The sequence below is a fragment of the Bos taurus genome, chromosome 8 (genome assembly GCF_002263795.3).
Source record: "Bos taurus isolate L1 Dominette 01449 registration number 42190680 breed Hereford chromosome 8, ARS-UCD2.0, whole genome shotgun sequence".
Taxonomy (NCBI): Eukaryota; Metazoa; Chordata; class Mammalia; order Artiodactyla; family Bovidae; genus Bos; species Bos taurus.
In genome coordinates, this window is record NC_037335.1 from 44,887,087 (window position 1) to 44,907,085 (window position 19,999).

The following is a 19,999-nucleotide window of genomic DNA, read 5'->3' on the forward strand; positions in this document are numbered from 1 at the left end:
AATAAGCAGGGTGACAATATACAACCTTGACGTGCTCCTTTCCCAATTTGGAACCAGTTTCAGCATCAGAAAAGGCAGAGGAACCAAAGATAAAATTGCCAACATCCGTTGAATCATAGAAAAATCAAGAGAGTTCTGGAAAAACATCTGCTTTATTGACTACGCCAAAGCCTTTGACTGTGTGGATCACAGAAAACTGTGGAAAATTCTTAAAGAGATAAGAATACCAGACCACCTTACATGCCTCCTGAGAAATCTGTATGCAGCTCAAGAAGCAATGGTTAGAACTGGACATGGAACAGTGGACTGGTTCCAAATCAGGAAAGGAGTGGAAGGGTAGGCAGGCTCATTTTGTGATCATAGCATGGAGTATTTTCATTGAGAGAAGCCTGTGTGTATGGAGTCTTTACTGCTTACAAAGCCTATTAAGGACATCATTTGATGTTTACAACAGACATTGTGTCTCTACTTCATAAATGAGTAAAGCAAGCCCAGAGAAGCTGACAAACTTGTCTAAGGTCACTGTGCTGGAAGTACTATTGTCTGACTCCAGGTTTGGAACTTTTTTTTTTTTTTTGCTATAGTCATACTGGCACTAATATGTTGAACACTTTTAGAAGTGTCCCAGATACCCAACTGGAAGGCCCAAGTATATAAACCCAACTATATTTGCAACTTTTGCATGTTTTAAAGTTAACTTTATACACTATCCATAAAGCCATCAGTTCTTTTTTCCCTGCTTGCTAGTTGGGTTAATCCTTTAGGAGAAAGATAGCAAACAGGCAGAGAGAAACATGTAACATGTAAATAGTAAAGGACAATGATCAAAACCCTGGTTTATGGCTTAAAAGAAGACACTAAAAAAAATGGGTGCTGCCTAAAATGTAAAGATGGAGAAGGCAATGCACCCCACTCCAGTGCTCTTGCCTGGAAAACCCCATGGATGGAGGAGCCTCGTAGGCTGCAGTCCATGGGGTCGCTAAGAGTTGGGTACAACTGAGCGACTTCACTTTCACTTTTCACTCTCATGCATTGGAGAAGGAAATGGCAACCCACTCCAGTGTTCTTGCCTGGAGAATCCCAGGGATGGAGGAGCCTGGTGGGCTGCCGTCTATGAGATCGTGCAGAGTCGGACACGACTGAAGCGACTTAGCAGCAGCAGCAGCAAAATGTAAAGAAGTGGTGAAGAACAACAAAGAATGATACCAACTCTTTGTTCTATTCTGTTTGAAGGACTTAGAGAGTGGGGACTGGATGGCTATTTTTAATATCTTCCCTGATATTCTCTCTTGAAAAAAAATTTAAAAAACTACAATCTACATTTATTTGTTTGTCTGAACTTTGCTGAGGCCCTAGGCCATAGGTTCTTCTGTCAGACCTTTGCAGCCCCCATTTTGCCTTTTTACTTCCTCCATTTAAAGACTGTGGCTCCATGCAAGTGGCATGATAGCCTTTTAGCTGTTATCAAAGACGAAAGGTGAGGGGGTCAAAAGCCCCTTAGTAAACTCGTGCTTTGATTTTCTAATCCTTGCTGCTGCTTTTAAGTTTTAAGGATTAGATTTAGCACCCTCGAGGTATATGCTATGAAGGGTCTCTGTACTTACTGGCTCTCAGAAACTGTCCAGTAAACGATTGATCACAGTTCCTGAGATCATCTATTTTTCTTTCATTATGATAACAAAGTAAGATCCTTGTGGCCAGAATCGCATCCTCAAGCACATTTTTCATTCCTTCCATATGTAATAACAGCCCCTGCTGAGTTTCTTTGATGTTACTTTTGTCTCATTTGATGAATTATGCTTCGGAGGAAATGGCAGAACCAACTGGGCAGAATACACAGATTGCAGTTGAGAAAGTCAAAGGCTATGAAATGAGCTTCATTTCCTTGACTTCATGCTGTCTCAGAAATAAATAACTTTGAGGGCTCTTTGGAAACAGTGCCAAGGAGAACCAATGGTTCTGTCGGTGATCTGTAACTCGCCTTAGACAAGTGTCCAGTGTTTGTGTGAGGCTGCTGGAGACTTATTGGTGTTTAGGGCCCCAGTGAAATGTAGCTTGAGGGGGGTGTGTATATGTTTCTGTCTCCTTTCTTTGTCCTGTCAAGGCCACTGATAATGTTGTGTGTCAAAGAGATTTGGAAGCTTAGCATTCCAGTTTAGACTCTCGTGGTTAGCATTTAAACAAAGGATCTTCATTCTTATTCTGTTTTGTCTTCCATTTACATTCCAGTTCCCATTCTGTTTTTTTCTATATTGATACATTTTGAGGACTAACTTTATATGCAATAAAGTGTGTACATTTTAATCACTTTTTAAATAATTTTTTACATATGTTTATGCCTGCGTCAACAGCACCCAGAGCAGGATATTAGTCCCAAGGGTAATCACTGTTTGACTTCTACCTTTGTAGATTGCTTTTGGCTGTTCTGGAACCTCATAAAGAGGAAGTTATAAAGTGTGTACTCTTTTGTGTTTGATTTTTTCATTCAACATTATACATGTACATGTCATTGAGTAAAGAATTCATTGTATAGTGCTATTCTGTTCATGGACATTTGGGTTGTTTCCAGTTTGGGGCTATTGCAAGTAATAATGCAAGGAACATTCTTGTGCATGGCTTTTAGTAGACATAAACACTGATTTCTCTTGGCTGTATACCCCAAAGTGGAATTTCTTAATCGTAGAACATGTATATATATTTTCTTTTAGTAGGTAGTATGATGTACTACCAAACATTTCCCCTAAGTTATTGTACCAATAAACACTCCTGAGTTCGTAAACTTTGAAAGTACACTTTTCCTCTGCTATATTTTTGTTCTAGATTGGTGATATTAGTTAATGTGGGATATGGAGACATTTTCAGTTCATCTCAGATTATACATGTACACATATTTTTGTATTTCACATTCAGTATGGATTCAGAAGTGCATATTTGCCTTGTCATATGCTTGAAGATTTAATTTTAAATTGCTCCTAGGAATTAAAAGGCAGCTATGTGTTAGTTTGAAAAAAATATTAAGCACAGTAGTTTACTAAGTAGGTGTTCGCTTTTTATGATTTACTCTTAAGTGTGGTATTTACTTCATACCCAGAGTTAAAACCAGAAGAATGAATTAATTCAGGGAAGAGCTAGATCCTGCATCTGGTGTTATTTTTGCAACAGGCTGAATTGCATTTTTGCCTTTTATTTAATAACTGAATTGCTGTTTTCTCTCATTTATTTTTTATTCCTTTGAGAGGAAGGAGTAACATTGCTTAGAATTCTCAGCCCTGAGCATTTTGATTCTGTCAAGTGTATATCAGCACATGGTTAAAAAAGAATGGGAACTTAGAACTTAAATGTCTTAGTTCACACCTTGGATTCATTCAGGTAACCTACCTGCATGGGCTGGAGGGCACTGTAACTAATGATAGTCTTGATATGAGAAGAATTATCAAAGTAAAGAGCACGTAGAATCAGTCTAGAAAGGCCTATTAGGCTGGATTTTCAAAAACTAGAGTTCTCTTCCCTTTTGGACAGAGCTATATTAGTCTGTGTATTCATTCATCACTTGAATGAACGATTCAACATTCAATGATTCAACGTACAATGATTCAACACTTGCTTATTGAGTGCTATATGCCAGGCCTTATTCTGGATACTAGGTGTATATCAGGGAGCCCCCGTGGAGTTTGGATTCTTGAGGACAAAGAGGCAAAAAAACATTGTGTACATATTGTCATGTGGTGCCCTGGAGGATAAATTAAAACAGAGTGGGGGGATGGGAGTGTAGGCTTGGTGGTGGACTCTGCTGTTGCTTTTTATGAGGAAAGGTCAAGGAAAACCTCTTAGTCAATGATGTTTGTACAGAGAGCTGAAGGGATGGAACAGTGTAGATGTCCACTGGCAGGAAAAGTAAGCTGAGTGGAGGGGGAACATGCCTGGTGGGCCAAAGGACAGTAAGGAGGCCTCTGCAGTTGGAGGGAAGGCAGTGAGCAGGGAGAGCAGTTGGAGGTGGGTAGGCAGAGGGATGGCAGGGACCCAGACAGAGCACTATAGGTCATTGTAATGACTTCAGCTTTTTCCCTGAGTGGGAATCCACCAAAGGATTTTGAACAGGGAAGTGACTATTCAAGTTTTATTTTAAGGATGACCTTGAAGGTTGGGTGGACAAGGGTAGAAACAGGGAAATGGGTGAAGATGTCTAATAGGTGTGTTCAGGTAAGAACCAAATAGCATAAATGTTTGATTTTGTGGTTATCACCATCCCTGATCTTTATTAGTGAAGATAATTATTGTTTATCCAGACATGCATGAACAATGTTGGCACATTTGAGTCATGCTAGAATTAATTTAGTAATATACAAATTAGCAATATGCTATGGATTATGGTGAATACGTTTTTCCTACTCATCTAATACTGATTTTCTTCTGGAGCTCTTCCTCTCTCACCTGTTCTTATTCAGTACTGTTGTACCATTTGTTCAGTTGTACATGCTCAAACTTCAGTTGTTTGTGACTCCTCTCTCTTCATCCCCTGTACATCCAGACAGTCAGGATCTGGGTTGTTACCTTCCAGTCTCCACACCCATCTCCTTTTCCTGCCATTCCCAACTTTAGTTTAGATCCTCTTTTCATCAAATGGCAACCCACTACAGTATTCTTGCCTGGAAAATCCCATGGATGGAGGAGCCTGGGGGGCTACAGTCCATGGGATTGCAGAGTCGGACATTACTGAGCAGCTTCACTCATCTCAGAGTTAGCTATCAAATTCTCCATCTTTAATTCATGGAGAAAGCATCAAAAAGAATATGGGTTTTGAAGTGACATCTTGATTCAGATTCATTCAGATCTTTGTTCTTCCATGTAGCTATAGGGCCTTTTGCAATTTTTGAACCTCAATTGTCCCTTTTACAAGATGAGCATAACAGTATCTGATTTATAGGATTACAAGGAAAATTAAATGATAAATGTTTAAAGTAACTGGCAGCCCTGGGCATGTAGAAAATGTTGGTTCTTTCCACCTTCCATTCTTCCACTTCTATCTATGATCCATCCACCTGGCAAGCCCTAAAGTGAAGTTGTTGTGTTGTTCCTCTTGTTAAAAACCTTCAACAGTTCCCTATTGTCCCACACGTTAAATACAAGCACTTTTTCCTGGCATTCAGAGCTCCAGTACTGATTCCAACTTTAATTTCCATCTTTTCCCCATTACCTGTTCTTCTCCATGTACTTCATGTATTAGCCAAGTTCACTATTTTATACCCATGCTGCCAAATCTATATAAAATATTATCTATTAAAATCCTACCTGTCCTTCAAATTCTCTCTCAAATACCATTGCACTTGCAAAGGTGTAGACAATCTGGAAATGGTTTCTCCCTGTCTGAAGTGTTACTGCACATGGAGGAGGCAACACTGTGCCTGTGCTCTGGAGCCGGAAGGATGAGGTCCCACTGCTTCCTGTCATCCTGGGCGCATTACTTAATCCTTGCATCTCAGTTTCCCCTGCAAAATGGAATAATGATACTCCCTTTATAGTTATTGTGAGGATTAAATGAGGTTCTGCCTGTGATGCACTTTAAATAGTGTCAGGCACTTGGAAAGCTTAAATCAGTTCCTAGAATTATAGGTATGCATAATCAACATTATTTCATTAGCTGGGTGACTACATGAAATAGGGGGATTTCAAATTAAAAGCTGTTTGAGAGACAGTGGAAAAGGTATGGTCTCGTATTTTCATACTGGATTCTAGTACTGGTTCCCATTACTAAACAAGCTGTGTGATGTTGACTATGCCAGCCTCTCTGGATCTTACTGTCTTCAACTGCAAAAAGGAGACCAAACAAAAATCACTAAGCTCTCTTTCAGTTCAAATTAGGCACATGGATATCTGATACCTCCAAATCAAATCAACCAAAACAGAACTCAGTTTCTACTCTAAAAGAACTCTTTCCCTGCCTCTGTAAATGATGCTGCCATTTACCCAGTTTAAGTAAAACATCTCTGAGTTGCCTTTGGATTATTTATTTCTTTCACCATCTAAATCTAATCCATCTACACGTCCTATTGGTTCTACTTTCAAAATATATCCTGAATCCATCTACTTCTCCCCCATCACCATTGATAGAACCCTAGTCCAATAATCTCTTGTCTACCCTGTTGCCATGGTTCCTAATCCATCTTTCTATCTGCACTCTTAGTCTCTTTCAGCCTGTTTTGCAAAAGTGATATAAAACATAAACCAGATAATATCATTCTCCTGCTCAAAACTCGCAGTGAGTTTTCATCATACTTAGACTAAGATCCAAACTCTTTTACCCCCTCATATCACTCTCTCCCTTATGCTTCAGCTGCTCGGCCCTTTTGTTTTCTTGCCAGTTCACCACACTTAGGTTTGCCTTGGTCCTTTGCATCTGCTATTCTCTGTGGTTGGAATATTCATTCCCCAGATGTCAGCAGGACTTGCTTCTTGTCATTTTGATCCCAGCTCTGTCTAATTGCACCCTCCCTTCTCCCAGTAGTGGTCTGTCACACCGCCCTATTTTATTTTTTTCCTAAGGCTTACCACTATCTAAAAAATAGCTCACGTATTTATCTCTCCCCCTGACCCTGCCCCAGGTAGAAATTAAATGTTTTCATAGGGCCTGATTCCTACCACAGTGCCTGGCACATAGTTGGCACACAGAAGAAAAAAAGAATCTGACTGAATACACTAAAGAATAAGTATAAACTGATTTTTAATGAGATATGAAAGTTTATATTAATTACATGACCCAAGTATTGTGTTTTTAATGTTCGAGGTCCTGTTGGTTTTTCCTTCATTTAATCCCTCATACTGAATGAACATGATTGAGCACATATGCTTGTGTTAGATATATGACTGTAAATAAAACAATAGTAATACAATTACAGGTTGGTTTTTTCCCTTCTTGACCTGAATAGTTCCCAGATTTACCACTTTCCAACTCCTTTCCTACAGTACCACTTTACTGGAAATACCCATCATTCTCGTCCAGAGGATTGCCTCCTCTCTGTCTTTTTCTGTGGGTTCTAATCTCCCAGTAACGTATTCTCCGGAATGCAGCCAGAGACCTTTTCAGTCGCTATTATACCCATGCTGAAAAACCTTCTGAGTTTTTATTGTTCTCAGGATAAACGTCCACCACATCACGTCTTGCTAGCTCACTGTACACTCCAGGCCATACTCACTCCCTCCCTTCCTGGTTCCCGCCAGCCACAGGGCTGGCAGTCCTCGCTTCCCGGGGAGTTATACACCGCATCCTTTTGGCCTGCTTTTCGGGATCTCCAGAGATTGGCCCTTCCTCAGAGAAGGCCTCTCGGATTAAGACCAACTCCTCTCCTCACCATATAACCCAAAGTCGCAAAGTGCTTCTTTTTCAGAGCTGTAACTTTATAAACATATACTCCTGAATATGATAACCTTATTCACATGTGTTAAAGCAAGTTTGCACTCAAAGCTATTTGCGGAAGAAACATATTGACTCCCTTCCCAACCACTCCTCGCCCCTCCCCCTAGAGCTGCGGCGCAGCTCTTACGCTTTCAGCCAGCGCCAGGCACAGACTTTGCAGAGCGCTTGCGCGGAGGGGCACGCATGCGCAGAGGGACGAGCCCGCTGACAGATTCTCGGTGGCGGTGGCGGCGGCCGCGGCCCTGGACTGCGGGGAATGGGAATCCTAGGTCTCTGACTGAGCACCGCCCCCGCCTCCGTGCCCGCGACATGGCCCAGGAGAAGATGGAGCTAGACCTGGAGCTCCCTCCGGGCTCAGGTGGGAGCCCGGCGGAGGGCAGCAGCAGTGGCGGCGGCGGGGGCCTCAGGAGATCTAACAGCGCCCCCCTGATCCACGGCCTCAGTGACACTTCTCCGGTGTTCCAGGCCGAGGCGCCGAGCGCCAGGCGAAACAGCACAACGTTCCCGAACCGCCACGGCCTGCTTCTGCCGGCCTCCCCAGTCCGCATGCACAGCAGCCGCTTGCACCAGATCAAACAGGAGGAGGGCATGGACTTGATCAATCGAGAGACTGTCCACGAGCGCGAGGTGCAGAACGCAATGCAGATAAGCCACTCCTGGGAGGAAAGTTTCAGCCTGAGCGACAACGACGTGGAGAAATCTGCCTCCCCGAAACGCATCGATTTCATTCCGGTGTCGCCAGCACCGTCGCCTACCCGGGGAATTGGAAAGCAGTGTTTTTCACCATCCTTGCAAAGTTTTGTGAGTAGCAATGGATTGCCTCCAAGTCCTGTTCCCAGCCCAACGACCCGATTTACTACCCGGAGAAGCCAGAGTCCCATTAATTGCATTAGACCAAGTGTTCTTGGACCATTGAAAAGAAAATGTGAAATGGAAACTGAGTATCAGCCAAAGAGATTTTTCCAAGGCATCACCAACCATGCTTTCTTCTGACGTTGCGCAGCTGTCAGATCCGGGTGTGTGTGTATCTTCCGATACCCTTGATGGAAACAGCAGCAGCGCCGGATCTTCTTGTAACTCACCAGCGAAAGTCAGCACTACCACCGACTCTCCTGTGTCGCCTGCCCAAGCGGCCTCTCCATTTATTCCAGTAGATGAACTTTCATCTAAGTGATTCACCCACCCTTCCTGAGACTCGGTTTTGTTTTTGCAATGGAGAGAAAAATCAAGTTGGAACAAGCACTGAACTTTGTCGATTAATTTGAGGCTATTTCCTATTTGACCCTTTTCCTTTTTTGGAATTTCCTGAAATGTTGTTATTCTAGAGAACTTTTATGCCAGATTCCTGCGGATGCCCTTGAATTCAGTGTAGTAATATTTTCAGACTTTTTCCCAATAAGTGTGTTGAAGCATACATCTTTACGCTGCTAATATGTCTAAATACATATGTTATCCCTTGATTTTTTAAAAAACTGAGAGCTCTATTTATTTATGGGATTAAGTTCTGATGAAAATATAAATGTTGAATTAATCAGCATAGTAAACTGATGTTTTAAAATTCCATACTTCATGCCCACACTAATTTTTAATGTTATTGTCAGTGATTGCTAACTTCTATTTGATGAAGAACAATAACTTACCTATGTACAGCTATTTTTAAAGTGTTAGTTTTATCCATCCAGTGGTTGTCAGTTTTACCCAGGAGTCCTTGAATATTTAATTATCTGGGTATAGAAGTGGATGGGAGGGGGGGGAAGCTGATAAAAGAGCAAAATATGAAAGTTTGCAACAGATCTTTTAAATATACAAAAGTAAACATTTAAACATTTTCTAATGAAATTTTAATAGTAATTTAATATGTCATTACAAATATAACTACTATACAGAATTTCTTCTTTTTTTTTTTTTTTAACCAGATAGTGCATTCCTATGGGTATATTCCTGAAGTTAAATGGGACAGTGCCTTGCAGTCTTAGCCCACTGTACGTAGGCTGAGGCCAGGTTCTTTGTACCACTGCAGACTTTATCAGTTGTAGAAAATGTGTGGGAAGCCCTGTTGAACTTGAGCAGAGCGCCTAGGCAGATGAAACTCTCTCAGTCATTGATATGCTTTAATAAGATATTCCGTCGTGCCTCAGTGAAAATTCTTGCCAACAAGGAGCTCAAGAAACTTTTGGCTGCTTTTCCACTTTGTCCATCTGTCACCTTCTTGGTTTTCCCTGGCTCAGGAAGGAAGCAGCTGTTTCCTTGCCAACAGGTCCTTCCTCTCCACCTCCCAAGAAACTAGGGCATCATCAGTTAGAAAAAGGTACAGTGTGACTCAAATTTCTCCCAGTAAGAAACAACAGGACTGTGGAATTGTTTCAGGAACCTCTGTGGTTAAAACTACAGCTGGAGTTGACTGCCTGGGGGATGTCAGTTAATTAAGGGGCAATGAGTTGCCAGAGAAAATCAGGGGAGAGTCACCTAGGTAAATCATTATGGTTTTAGTAAAGGTAGAATTATGAAATTTTTTTTACAATTAAGACAGAGTATGAAAATATTTAATGACAGATTTTTTTTATATGATACTTTATTTCCTGTATCTTCCTTAACTAGATAACTAGGTAGATAGAAAGAATGGCAAACAAAAGGGAAAGGGGAAAAAAATAAGAGAGACCAAGAAACCAAGAGAAAAAGTTCCGGCTCACTTTAAGTTATTGCCTACAGAGACTTTACAATTATATGGAATTTTTACAACTATGAGAATAAATGGAACCGGTCAACTCAAGAATTCAGTGAATTACAGCGAGGGTAAGATTGTGTCCACAGGCTTAAAGTTCTATATTCTGGGTAATAGTGTTAATGTGCTCCAGTTCTGACCTTGTTGCTCAAATTCACATTTATATATCCAACTTCCTGTTGGGCGCTTTGACCTACTCCCAGAGGTTCTTTAACCTCAGCATCTCCAGAGCAAAATTTAGTATCTTTTCTTTTAACCTGTTCTTGGATGATCTAAAATTGTCATCTTGTCTAATTTCCTAAACTCAAAACCAGGGGCAGCATCTTTGACTTTTCCCTCTTCCTGTGCTGCCACATCCAGCTCAATCACCAGGTCCTGTCTGCTTGCGAACTGAGTCTCATATCTCCCTTTCTCTATCTCTGTTGCCCCTGAATTTAGCTTAAGTCCCCGCCTAAGTGATCTCCCAGCCTATTTTCTTACCTCCCTTTTGATCCAGGCTTCGTACTGCCTGTAAAGTAAACTTTCTAAAATACTTGATTTTGTCATCCTCCTGCTTAAAAACTTTATATGCTTCACCATTTTGTACATTTTCATGAATGCTTTCTTCAGCTTGACATAGAAGGTCCTTCATGAACTGCCTATACGCTAAAACAGTATATCACCCTCTGCTCATCCTGTCCCAGTTACATGTCCTTTCTTCTTTGTAAACCCTAGACCAGTTTGTAATCTTTAAATATGCCTTGTACTTTAATGTATTTGTATCTTTGATTAAATTGTTTCTTTCCCTAGAATGCCATTCCTGTCCTTTTCACCCTGGAAAATGCTGTTTCTTTTTATTGCATTTGAATTTAAGTATGAAATAATGTATACTTTCTACTTATAAAAATATTTAAACAATGCAGGTATCTATATAGTAAAAAGTGAAAATTTGTCTGTATCTACTATGTAAAATTCATCTTCCTTTCCTATAGGTAATTTCTGTTAATAATTCAGTTTATATTGTACAAGATATTACTCTGCATTCCATGTATATAGGTGTATAAATTTCAGAAAACCAACATCTGACTGACATCTCTTTTCTTTCCCTCATATCTAATAATTTACCAAATCTTATTGATCTTGTCTTCTAGAATCTGTCTTCTTTAATCTCAGCTGCCACCCAGATCCAGCCTACCATCGTGTCCTGCTTAGGCCTCCTGATTCCTACTTGTCCCTTCACACTCTCTGCTTGGCCACCTGTTCATCTTCCATAGATCAACCAGAGTAATCCTTTTAAAGTTGCAGATCAGATCCTTACATTTCTCAGCTTAAAGCTTTTCATCTGCTTCCTGTTCTTGTGGTATACCAAAAGGTATTCATTCTAGCTTAGGAGGCCCTGTGCAATCTGGCCTTTGCCTTTCCCTTCCCTTGTTTGCATTCCACCCTTACTGGCTTGCTTCTCATTCAGTACATCTTGTTCTCTCCTGTCTTACCACCTTTTACCAGATCCTCTTCCCTGAAGGTATAGAGAAACTTTTATTTCTGTAAGTTTGTTTTTCTATATCGGTGGTAAGTTTTAAATCCAATAAGCCTCTAAGTTTTTATAGACAATTTACATTATTGTTCATAACTCCAGTCATTACTGTAAAATGTAAGGGGCTAGCTGATATAAGAATTATCCTTCAAAAAACATTTTTAAGGTATTAGTATTGTTAATCTATAAACTTGGTGCTAGAAGCCCCAAAGCACATAACATTGAGTTCAAGTGTAGTTCATCATATGTAACAAACCTCTGTTGTATATTTTCCTTTGTTATGTTTGTTAAAAACAGCAGTGCAAGTGGAAAAAATAATTAGTAGTCACCAGATCTGGGACTGCAGGATGTCAGAACCTTTAAGCATACTTAAAAGATTGATTGTAATCAAGAATAATCGGTATGGGGTTGCCTTCCAGTGGATCTCATTTATCTGTTTAGCCAGCTACATACCTACAACAAGAGACCTCTCTCAGATAGTTGGCATATAATTGGGAAAGGGTCAAGGCTTATGAGGGAAACAGGACTGAGAATTGTTTTCTTATTGGCATGTTTTTAGGTCAGTAGAAAAAGTCTGAAGGTCCAAGAGAGAAGTGGGATACTGGGGGTGGTGGGGGGGGGAGGGAATAGTTGCCAAAGCAACAAACCAAAGATGGTGATGTAACTGACATTTCCTGAGTAGCATCAGAGAATAGAAGAAGGAGTTGGTCTTGGAAAGCACTGCCCCCCCCCCCCTTTTGCAATAGGAAAGAGAGTGAAATGGCTAGACAGCAAAAGCAGTAAATGTTGATTCATGTTGCAGGAGTTTAGGGGTATGGGGGAAGGCATATGAAAATTGAAAGAACTTCTGATTGCTTCTATTTTCCAATTTTTAAAGAGTGTAGGATATTTGAGGGTAGGGCAGGAGTACCTTTCGAAGTTTGAGTGAAGTAAAGGTTTAATGCTGCCTCTGAGAATCTGTAAAGGAGTGACAAGGGTGAATAGGAGTTTTGTTAGGCCACATTAGATGGCAGGTGCAAAAGAAGAAGATTGGATTAACCTAGGTTTGGGAGTTGGTTACGCAGGTACTTGGTAAAGCCCAGTGTGTGAAGCAATTAAGGGTTTTGCTGAAAGTGGAGTTGAGTGATTGGCCAAGATCTTGAAGATGTTACAAGAAGTCAGCAGTGGGTCACGGACTAGGCTGTTTTTTCAAGATCTTACATTCCATTTGACCATGACAAATGGAGAGTCTGATCTTACTGCAGAACTCAGTTTATCAGTTTTGCCCATGTTTTTTCATGTTCATTTTATTCAGAGAATCAATCCTAAATCAGCAAGCCTTGAATTCCATTTAGATGATTAAAAAAAGAAAAACACAAAAAAACTTTTTTTGAGTCAGATTGCTCACTGTAGCCAAGACAGTTCTTTATGCCTTCTCTACCTTGCCATCCAACTAAAAAAGTTTTCTTAAAAGTTAATATGACCTTTATATTCAAATGTTTATTATAGAGTACTTAACTGCGTGTCAGGCTATGTTCTAGCTGCTAAACAAATGTATTATTTCATTTAATGTTCATCACTGTCCTCTGAGTAAATTAGTGCCATTATTATTCTCATTTTATTAGTGAGGAAATGGAGTCACAGAGAGATTAGGTAACCTGCTCAGGATTCTGAAGTAGTAGGCAGGCAACATACTGTAGTGGTTAAAAACAGGCTGTGGAGCCAGGTGGCTGAGGTAAGGATTAAGTGGGTCACTATATGTCAAGTTCTTACAGCAATGCTGGCAATTTCTGTAGAAGTATCAACTGTCATTACTATCCTTGTGGGGATGGTTGTTGTCATTATATTATTGTTGTCATTTAGTGTGGACTTGCTGAGGAATCTTTTATCATCCTTGACGGGTGAAACTCCTCCTTTCACATTAGTAACAACGTACCCTTCAACCCTCTAGGCAGCCTGTCCTTTTATAAGATGAGTGTTTTCAACATCGGATTCTTCTTAGAGTGAGCAGACATTTCCCTCTGTAAGTTCCCCCATTTAATTCATGTCCAATTCTCTGGAAAATGCAGAACAAGTCTTATCTCTTATTTATATGATAACCTTCCCTTCACAAATCAGAAACACTGATCCCTCAGTAATTACCTCTTCTTCTGGATTTGAGGACTCTTGAGGAGTTTTTTCACTGTGCTTTCTTCATAAAGTCGAGCTATCCTTGCTTGGCAGGTAGGATTTTCACAAGACAGTGATCCTTTTAAGACTGTTTCCTTTCCCTCATAGAAAATGGTCTAATAACTTGAATCGTTGCCAGTAGTAATAATAATTGGCACTAATGCTTATTGAGTATTCAGTATGGGCCTAGACACTATTTTCTGTGCTTCAATCCTCATGACAACCCTATGAGGTAAATGCAATGATTATTCCCATTTAACATGAGAAATCCAAATACATTTTCTCAAGTCTCTGTTACTTTCTTATTTTCTTCTCCTTTTGAATTTAAGTCTTTTTGTCATTTCCTATGAACAAACTTTTGGTTTTGTTTTTGAGATGAAGCCTATTTTCCAGCTTGCTAGTGTTACCACTTCTGTTTTGAATCAAATGATATGTTTACTTAAAATGGTGTCTTTAGACATTATTATCATATTAGAGGAAGCAATCAGGAGGATTGTTTTCTTTACTAAGAGGTTAAAAAAAAGTAGAATAGAAGGAAATCATAGTTTACATATTTTAAAACTGATTTGCTATTTGAAATAAGAAATCCCAAACTACAAATTTTAGATTGTTTTAAAAATCGTGTATAAATAAAAAATACGTATATATGTTATATATGTTTTGTTATACTTGAGTTATACAGTATCCTTGGGTGTCCTTAGATTATTCTCCTAGGGAAACAAGCAAGAACCACTTGATCCCTCCTCCCTCAAATAAACTCTATATGGTAAAAATGTATCATTTTTAGAGGAAAAGCAACAGGATTTCAATAAGTGATAGTTGCTCAGTCATGTCTGACTCTCTGCAGCGGCACAGACTGGAGCCTGCCAGGCTCCTCCGTCCATGGAATTCTCCAGACAAGAATACTGGAGTGGGTTCCTTTTCAGTATTTAAACAGCAGGATTTAAAGAGTGGTCCAAAAACCTTTTATTACTTACATAACAAATTCGCCTTCTTTCTCTGTAAGAAGCTATCCCCAGAGGTTAGAGATTTAAATTCAGAACAATTGAACAATCCCTGAGAAACTTTTTTTTTTTAACCTTTACTTCATAAAAAATCACTTCACTGTTCAGCCAAAGGACCCAAAAAGGGAAAACTTAGTGTGCATTTAGTTGGTGGTCAGACTTCAAATTTCAGTGTCACATCCCTGCATTAGATACTTGGAAACAAACCATTGAAAGCCACAGTTTATTCTAAAAGGTTGCTGTCATTTTTGGAAGTTCAATAAATATTTTCAAATCACCTGAAAAGTGACTTTTGGTTCTACCTGTAAGAGAAAAGAATCTGAAGAAGCACAGGTAGATAGAGATAATTGAATCACTGTACTGTACACCTGAAACACACAGCATTATAAATCAACTACACTTAAAAAATAAAAATAAGGAAATTAGCTTTAGGGAGGTTAAGTGATTTACCCAAACTCACAGAAATAGTAAGTGGATGCAGATAAAATTTGTACATATGTAGCTTGTTAGTGAAAATAGTTTTATAACAAGTTAGGCAGATAACATCAAATACTCCAATCTTGTGCATGTACAACTCAATGTACACTCACATTCGCACATATACACACCTGACCTACTTTATGAGTCTTGTTCTGTATGCTTGGAGCCATATTCACCTTTATTTCCATTTTAGATTTCCTCTCCTTAGTTTTCACATAGGTAGGTTAGATTTTGTAAATTATTCACACATATATAGGTACTGTTGGCAAGAGTGTTTGGTGCCTTGATTTTGCATCAATTTCCAAATTCCAGTTGCTGCCCTAAAACAGAAACAGGTATTTTGTTCTCATACATAGGGTTTCTTTGTGCCTGATTTCTATTTCTCCTATTTGAACTTTTGGAATAAATACTTGGGTAGATGTAAAAATCACTCATTAAATTCTCAGACAGCATGACTGAAGCTAGAGAGCAGAGAACATATCACTTTTATTTACCTGTGAAAGTTGAGTTCTGTATCAATGCCAGGGATAGTTCTGGTTCTTTTCCAATTGCCTACAACGGTCTTCCAAAGCAAACTGACATCTAAGGCTTGGCTAGCAAAGCAGGTTGTGAAAGAAGACAATTGAAAAAGATCTTTTGTGCCCTTGCAAAGTAAAATGATTGGTTGATGTAGCCATTCCTGTGATTCAGACAATCCCTTCCCCTTACTTTCAGGACAAAGAATGATTTTACTGTTGCAGTGCCAGGAGGATTACTGGAACTTCAGTGATGAGTAGCTATTGAGTGTTGGTGTCTTTTGGACAGTAGAATGAGAGCTGTTGAGAAGGGGATCGGAGTGAGGAGATGAGTGGATTGGATATACCTTTTGGCACCTGAGCCCTCACGACATTGTGAACTCCCTGTGGGCTAGAGGGTGACATTGATGGTGGTTTTCTTCATGAATGTTTGTTTTTCCTTTGTTCCACTTCATTTGGGATTTGGGGTTGAATCAGTGTGTTTAAAAATTTTTTCAAGCATCTTTCCCTTTAAGGTCTCATCTTTTATGTCTTCTAAAAAATAGTGAATAATAATCCAGTGATACTGATAATTATCTTTTGTTATTATTGAAGATTACTTTGAGTCAAGAATTAAAGTTCTTGGAACTCTTTACCACTTTATACTAGGTTTAAAACTCAATTAAAATAGTCTTTCTCAAGACCCCATTTTACCACACTACTTGCTACCTGAATTTCTAAAATGCAGACCTGAAATCAACTTTAATGGCTACCCCTTTACTTCAGGATTAAGTCCAATTACGCAGTATGAGAATTTGCATGTCTCCACAGACCCTCTGAACCCCCTAGCTACACTGCACTGCCTGGGTTCCCCCAGCTTCCTGCTCTCATGCACTAGCTGCGCTCTGACAAGCTGTGTCCTTACTTAGAACTGTACCTCCTTCTTCCTCTGCACTCCCTACCAACCTTCTTTCCTTAACTTAGACCGTGGGGGATACAGCTTCTGAGAAGCCTTTCTTGATGCCTCTGCCTCTCCAGCCCTGGTCAGTTAGATAGCTTTCCTCTGCGATCTTGTTATATTCAGGCCTTGCTTCTATAAAGGCACTTAACAGGCTGACATGTATATGTGTGGTTTCTTGACTCTCTAACCTGCGTAAAAGCAAAGCCTGTCTTTTACTTCTGCCTCTAATGCCTGTGCCTAGAACGTTATAGTTACTCAAATTTACATTGAGTAGATGATTAATGGATGGATAAGTGGGTGGGAAAATGGCACAGATTGTTTTAAAGAGAAAGGAATGTAATAAGATTCTTAGGGGAACAAGCTCAGTCACATGGTTGGGTTCTTTATAGTTTGCTAGGAGACTAGAAATTCATTCATTAAGTAATTTTGATTTGAGCACCTGCCTCACACTAGCTAGTCCCTTAGGATACATCAGTGTACAAAACAAAGACTCCCATCTGTATAGAGTACACATTTTGCTTATATTCTAACAGGGTGGAGGGAGAGCAACTAAACATAATAAATAAGTAAATTCTTATACATAATATATATAGTGAGGAATAGCAAGGATGTCAGGGTGGCAGGAGCAGAGTTATTGAAGGGAAAGATAGTTGGAGGGGCTTAGAGAGGTGGGCAAGGGTGGGGACTGTTGCAGATACAGGTGGCATAAGGTCTGTGTGCCATTAAAGGACACTGACTTTGAGAGATGGAGAGTTTTTGCAGGGGATTGAGCATAGAAATGGCATGACCTATCTTAGGTTTTAAAAGAAACACTCTTGCTGTCTTGACAGTAGACCATGAGCGGCAGGGGAGGAAGCCAGTAAAGATGGGGGGTAGGAACTACTCCCATTAGGGGGACCAATTAAGAGGCTTTTCAACATCTAGTAAAAGATGGTGGTGGCTTAAATGAGGGTGGTAACATTGGAGATGAGGAGAAGTAGTTAAATTCTAGATTATATTTTGAAGATAGAACCAATAGATTTTGCTCTACCTTCAAAGAAGATAGAGCTGACAGATTTAAGGTGGGTGTGAGATGCCTGGTGGAGGAGAGAGAAACTGGAAGGATGGAGTTGCCATCAACTGAGATGTGGAAATCTATGTGTGAGGTAGGATTTTTTGTTCTGGGGGTTTGGTTTGTTTGCTGCTAATGTTTGGCGGGGGGTGAGCAAGGGAGGTATGGGGACAAGAGGTATTAGGAGCTCAGTCTGGATATATTGAGTAAACAAACTTTATAGACATTCAAGTGGAGGTGTCAAGTAAGCAGTTAGATATCTGAGTCTAGAGTTCAGAAAAGAGGACTGGGCTGGAAATACATGACTGGGAGCCTTGTGCCTGTATTTAGAGTCTAGAGAATACATGAGATCATTACAGGTCACACGAATGTGTGTAAAGAATAGAAGAATAGGAACTAACCTAGGAATACTCTGTAACATTGAGAGGTCAGGAAAAATAGACTGAGAAGAAACAACCACGGAGGTAAGAAAACTGTGAGTGTGGTGTCCTGGAAACTATGTGAAGAAAACGTATGAAAGAGGATGGAGTGATCAAATGTTATCAGTTGCAGCTGATCTGACAAGTGAGGGAGGACCAAGTGTTGAGCCCTGGATTTAGTAATGTGTAAGTTACAGGTCACCTTGGTGAGAGTCATTTCATTGGAATGATGGAGTAAAAGCCTGATTAGAGGAGGTTTAAGAGAGAATAGGATGAGCAGAATTGGAGACAGCCAGATGGCTGAAGAAAGAGATTGAGTTCTTCTAGATCCTTGAGGATAAAGAAGAACTAAAGTGAAAAGGTCACTCCCTTCCCCTTCTTATGGGTAAAATGCTTTTAAGCATTTCAAATATCTCTTTACATATGTATGATTATAATTTGAGACAAAAGCAAAGTCTAGTAAAATTGTTTTATGTCATTTTTTTTTTTCCATTTAGGACTATTATGAGGAGAAAGATCTATAAGTAAATGCTTTTACTCCAAACATGAGTAGACTGTTCAAGCAAAAGGTTTACAGATTCACTTCCTTCATGAATTCATCTGGTTCATTTTATTCCCTTGTCATTTATTTATCTTAATGGCTTTTTTTCCACTTATAAATTGAAATTTAGTTCCACACCCGTGACACAATTATTTCTGTCTGCAAGTTTGGCCCAGTTTCTTAACCCAGAGACGTTTCCCTCTTCAGTGAGTACTGTGAGTTTTTTTTTTTTTTTTTTAAGTAGTTCATTGTCCTCTTAGGTTTTATTTAGGGACAGATTTTTTTTTTTCCTTATTCCTTTTTGAAATTGTTGCTGATCAGTGAGAGAGGAGAGTACCAGTTATGATAAGGAAGGAAGAATGCTTTCCCCACTTTGAATTGCTACGATTTCATTCTGATTGTAAAATATTGTCAGGTTCATTCTTGTGGGTTGGGGAGTCTGTCCCAGTCTTTCATACAAGAGGACTCAAGGACATCCAAGCCATATTTGTACTCAGGAGGGAAGAATGCTTTCTCCTGGAATTCCCTCTCTCTCCTGATATTGCGTTTCTGCCTTTCAAGACTCCAATCAAGTCCCGTTTACTCCATGGAAACTTCTGTGTTTCTCCTGGCTCTGGGTAGTATTGGTTTCCTCTTAATTGCTGTACTTACTGCTTATAACCCTTACTTTGTTGGTTGGTTTGGGGTTTTTTGTTGTTTTGAGAGAGTAGGAATGGGAGGTGGGCAGTGGAGGGCGTTAAAATCACTGCATCTGCAGACTAGTAGAACTGCTTTCCCGACCTAGCCCATCTCCCTGCTTTGTGCAAATGAGTTAATCTTTGTGTACCTGTTAAGTGGGAGTAGTTCCTACCTCAAAAAAAAGTTGTTAGAATTAGAGAAGAGAAAGCATTAGATTTATTTAGCAGAAAACTTATTTGAATAAATGGAAACCTGAAGAATATATATATTATATGTAATAACCCCCTATCTTTATGGCAGATTTCCTGAAAGAAAGAGACAAAGGCTTATATATCTTTCCTAACAACCAGTTCTTCTCTATAGAAAGAACTCGGTTCTTAATAGTGATGATAGATGGAGCTTAGGAAATGTGGTGTGTTTGCGTCTGGAAACCTGTGATATACATGTCATAAGGTATTTCATTGTTGCACATTAGTGTTTCAGGCTTTAGGACTCTTCCAGACTAAAACCCTTCCCTTGCACAGGCTAGAGATGATGGTGTGTGAAGTCAATATGCTCTCCTTTCAGTTTTCCTAAC

The 19,999-nt window shown here is 39.7% G+C and overlaps 2 protein-coding genes across 4 annotated transcripts in view; both read left to right on the top strand.

Moving 5' to 3' along the window:
* Nucleotides 1-19,999, top strand: part of PIP5K1B (phosphatidylinositol-4-phosphate 5-kinase type 1 beta) — a 346,077-nt gene that overhangs the window by 78,928 nt on the left and 247,150 nt on the right. The gene's annotated exons all lie outside the window — the stretch shown is intronic.
* PABIR1 (PP2A Aalpha (PPP2R1A) and B55A (PPP2R2A) interacting phosphatase regulator 1) lies at nt 7,621-14,445 on the top strand. The gene is given in 2 exon segments (NM_001101196.2): nt 7,621-8,386; nt 8,388-14,445. Coding segments are annotated over 2 exon segments (864 nt in total). The 5' UTR covers nt 7,621-7,720; the 3' UTR covers nt 8,586-14,445.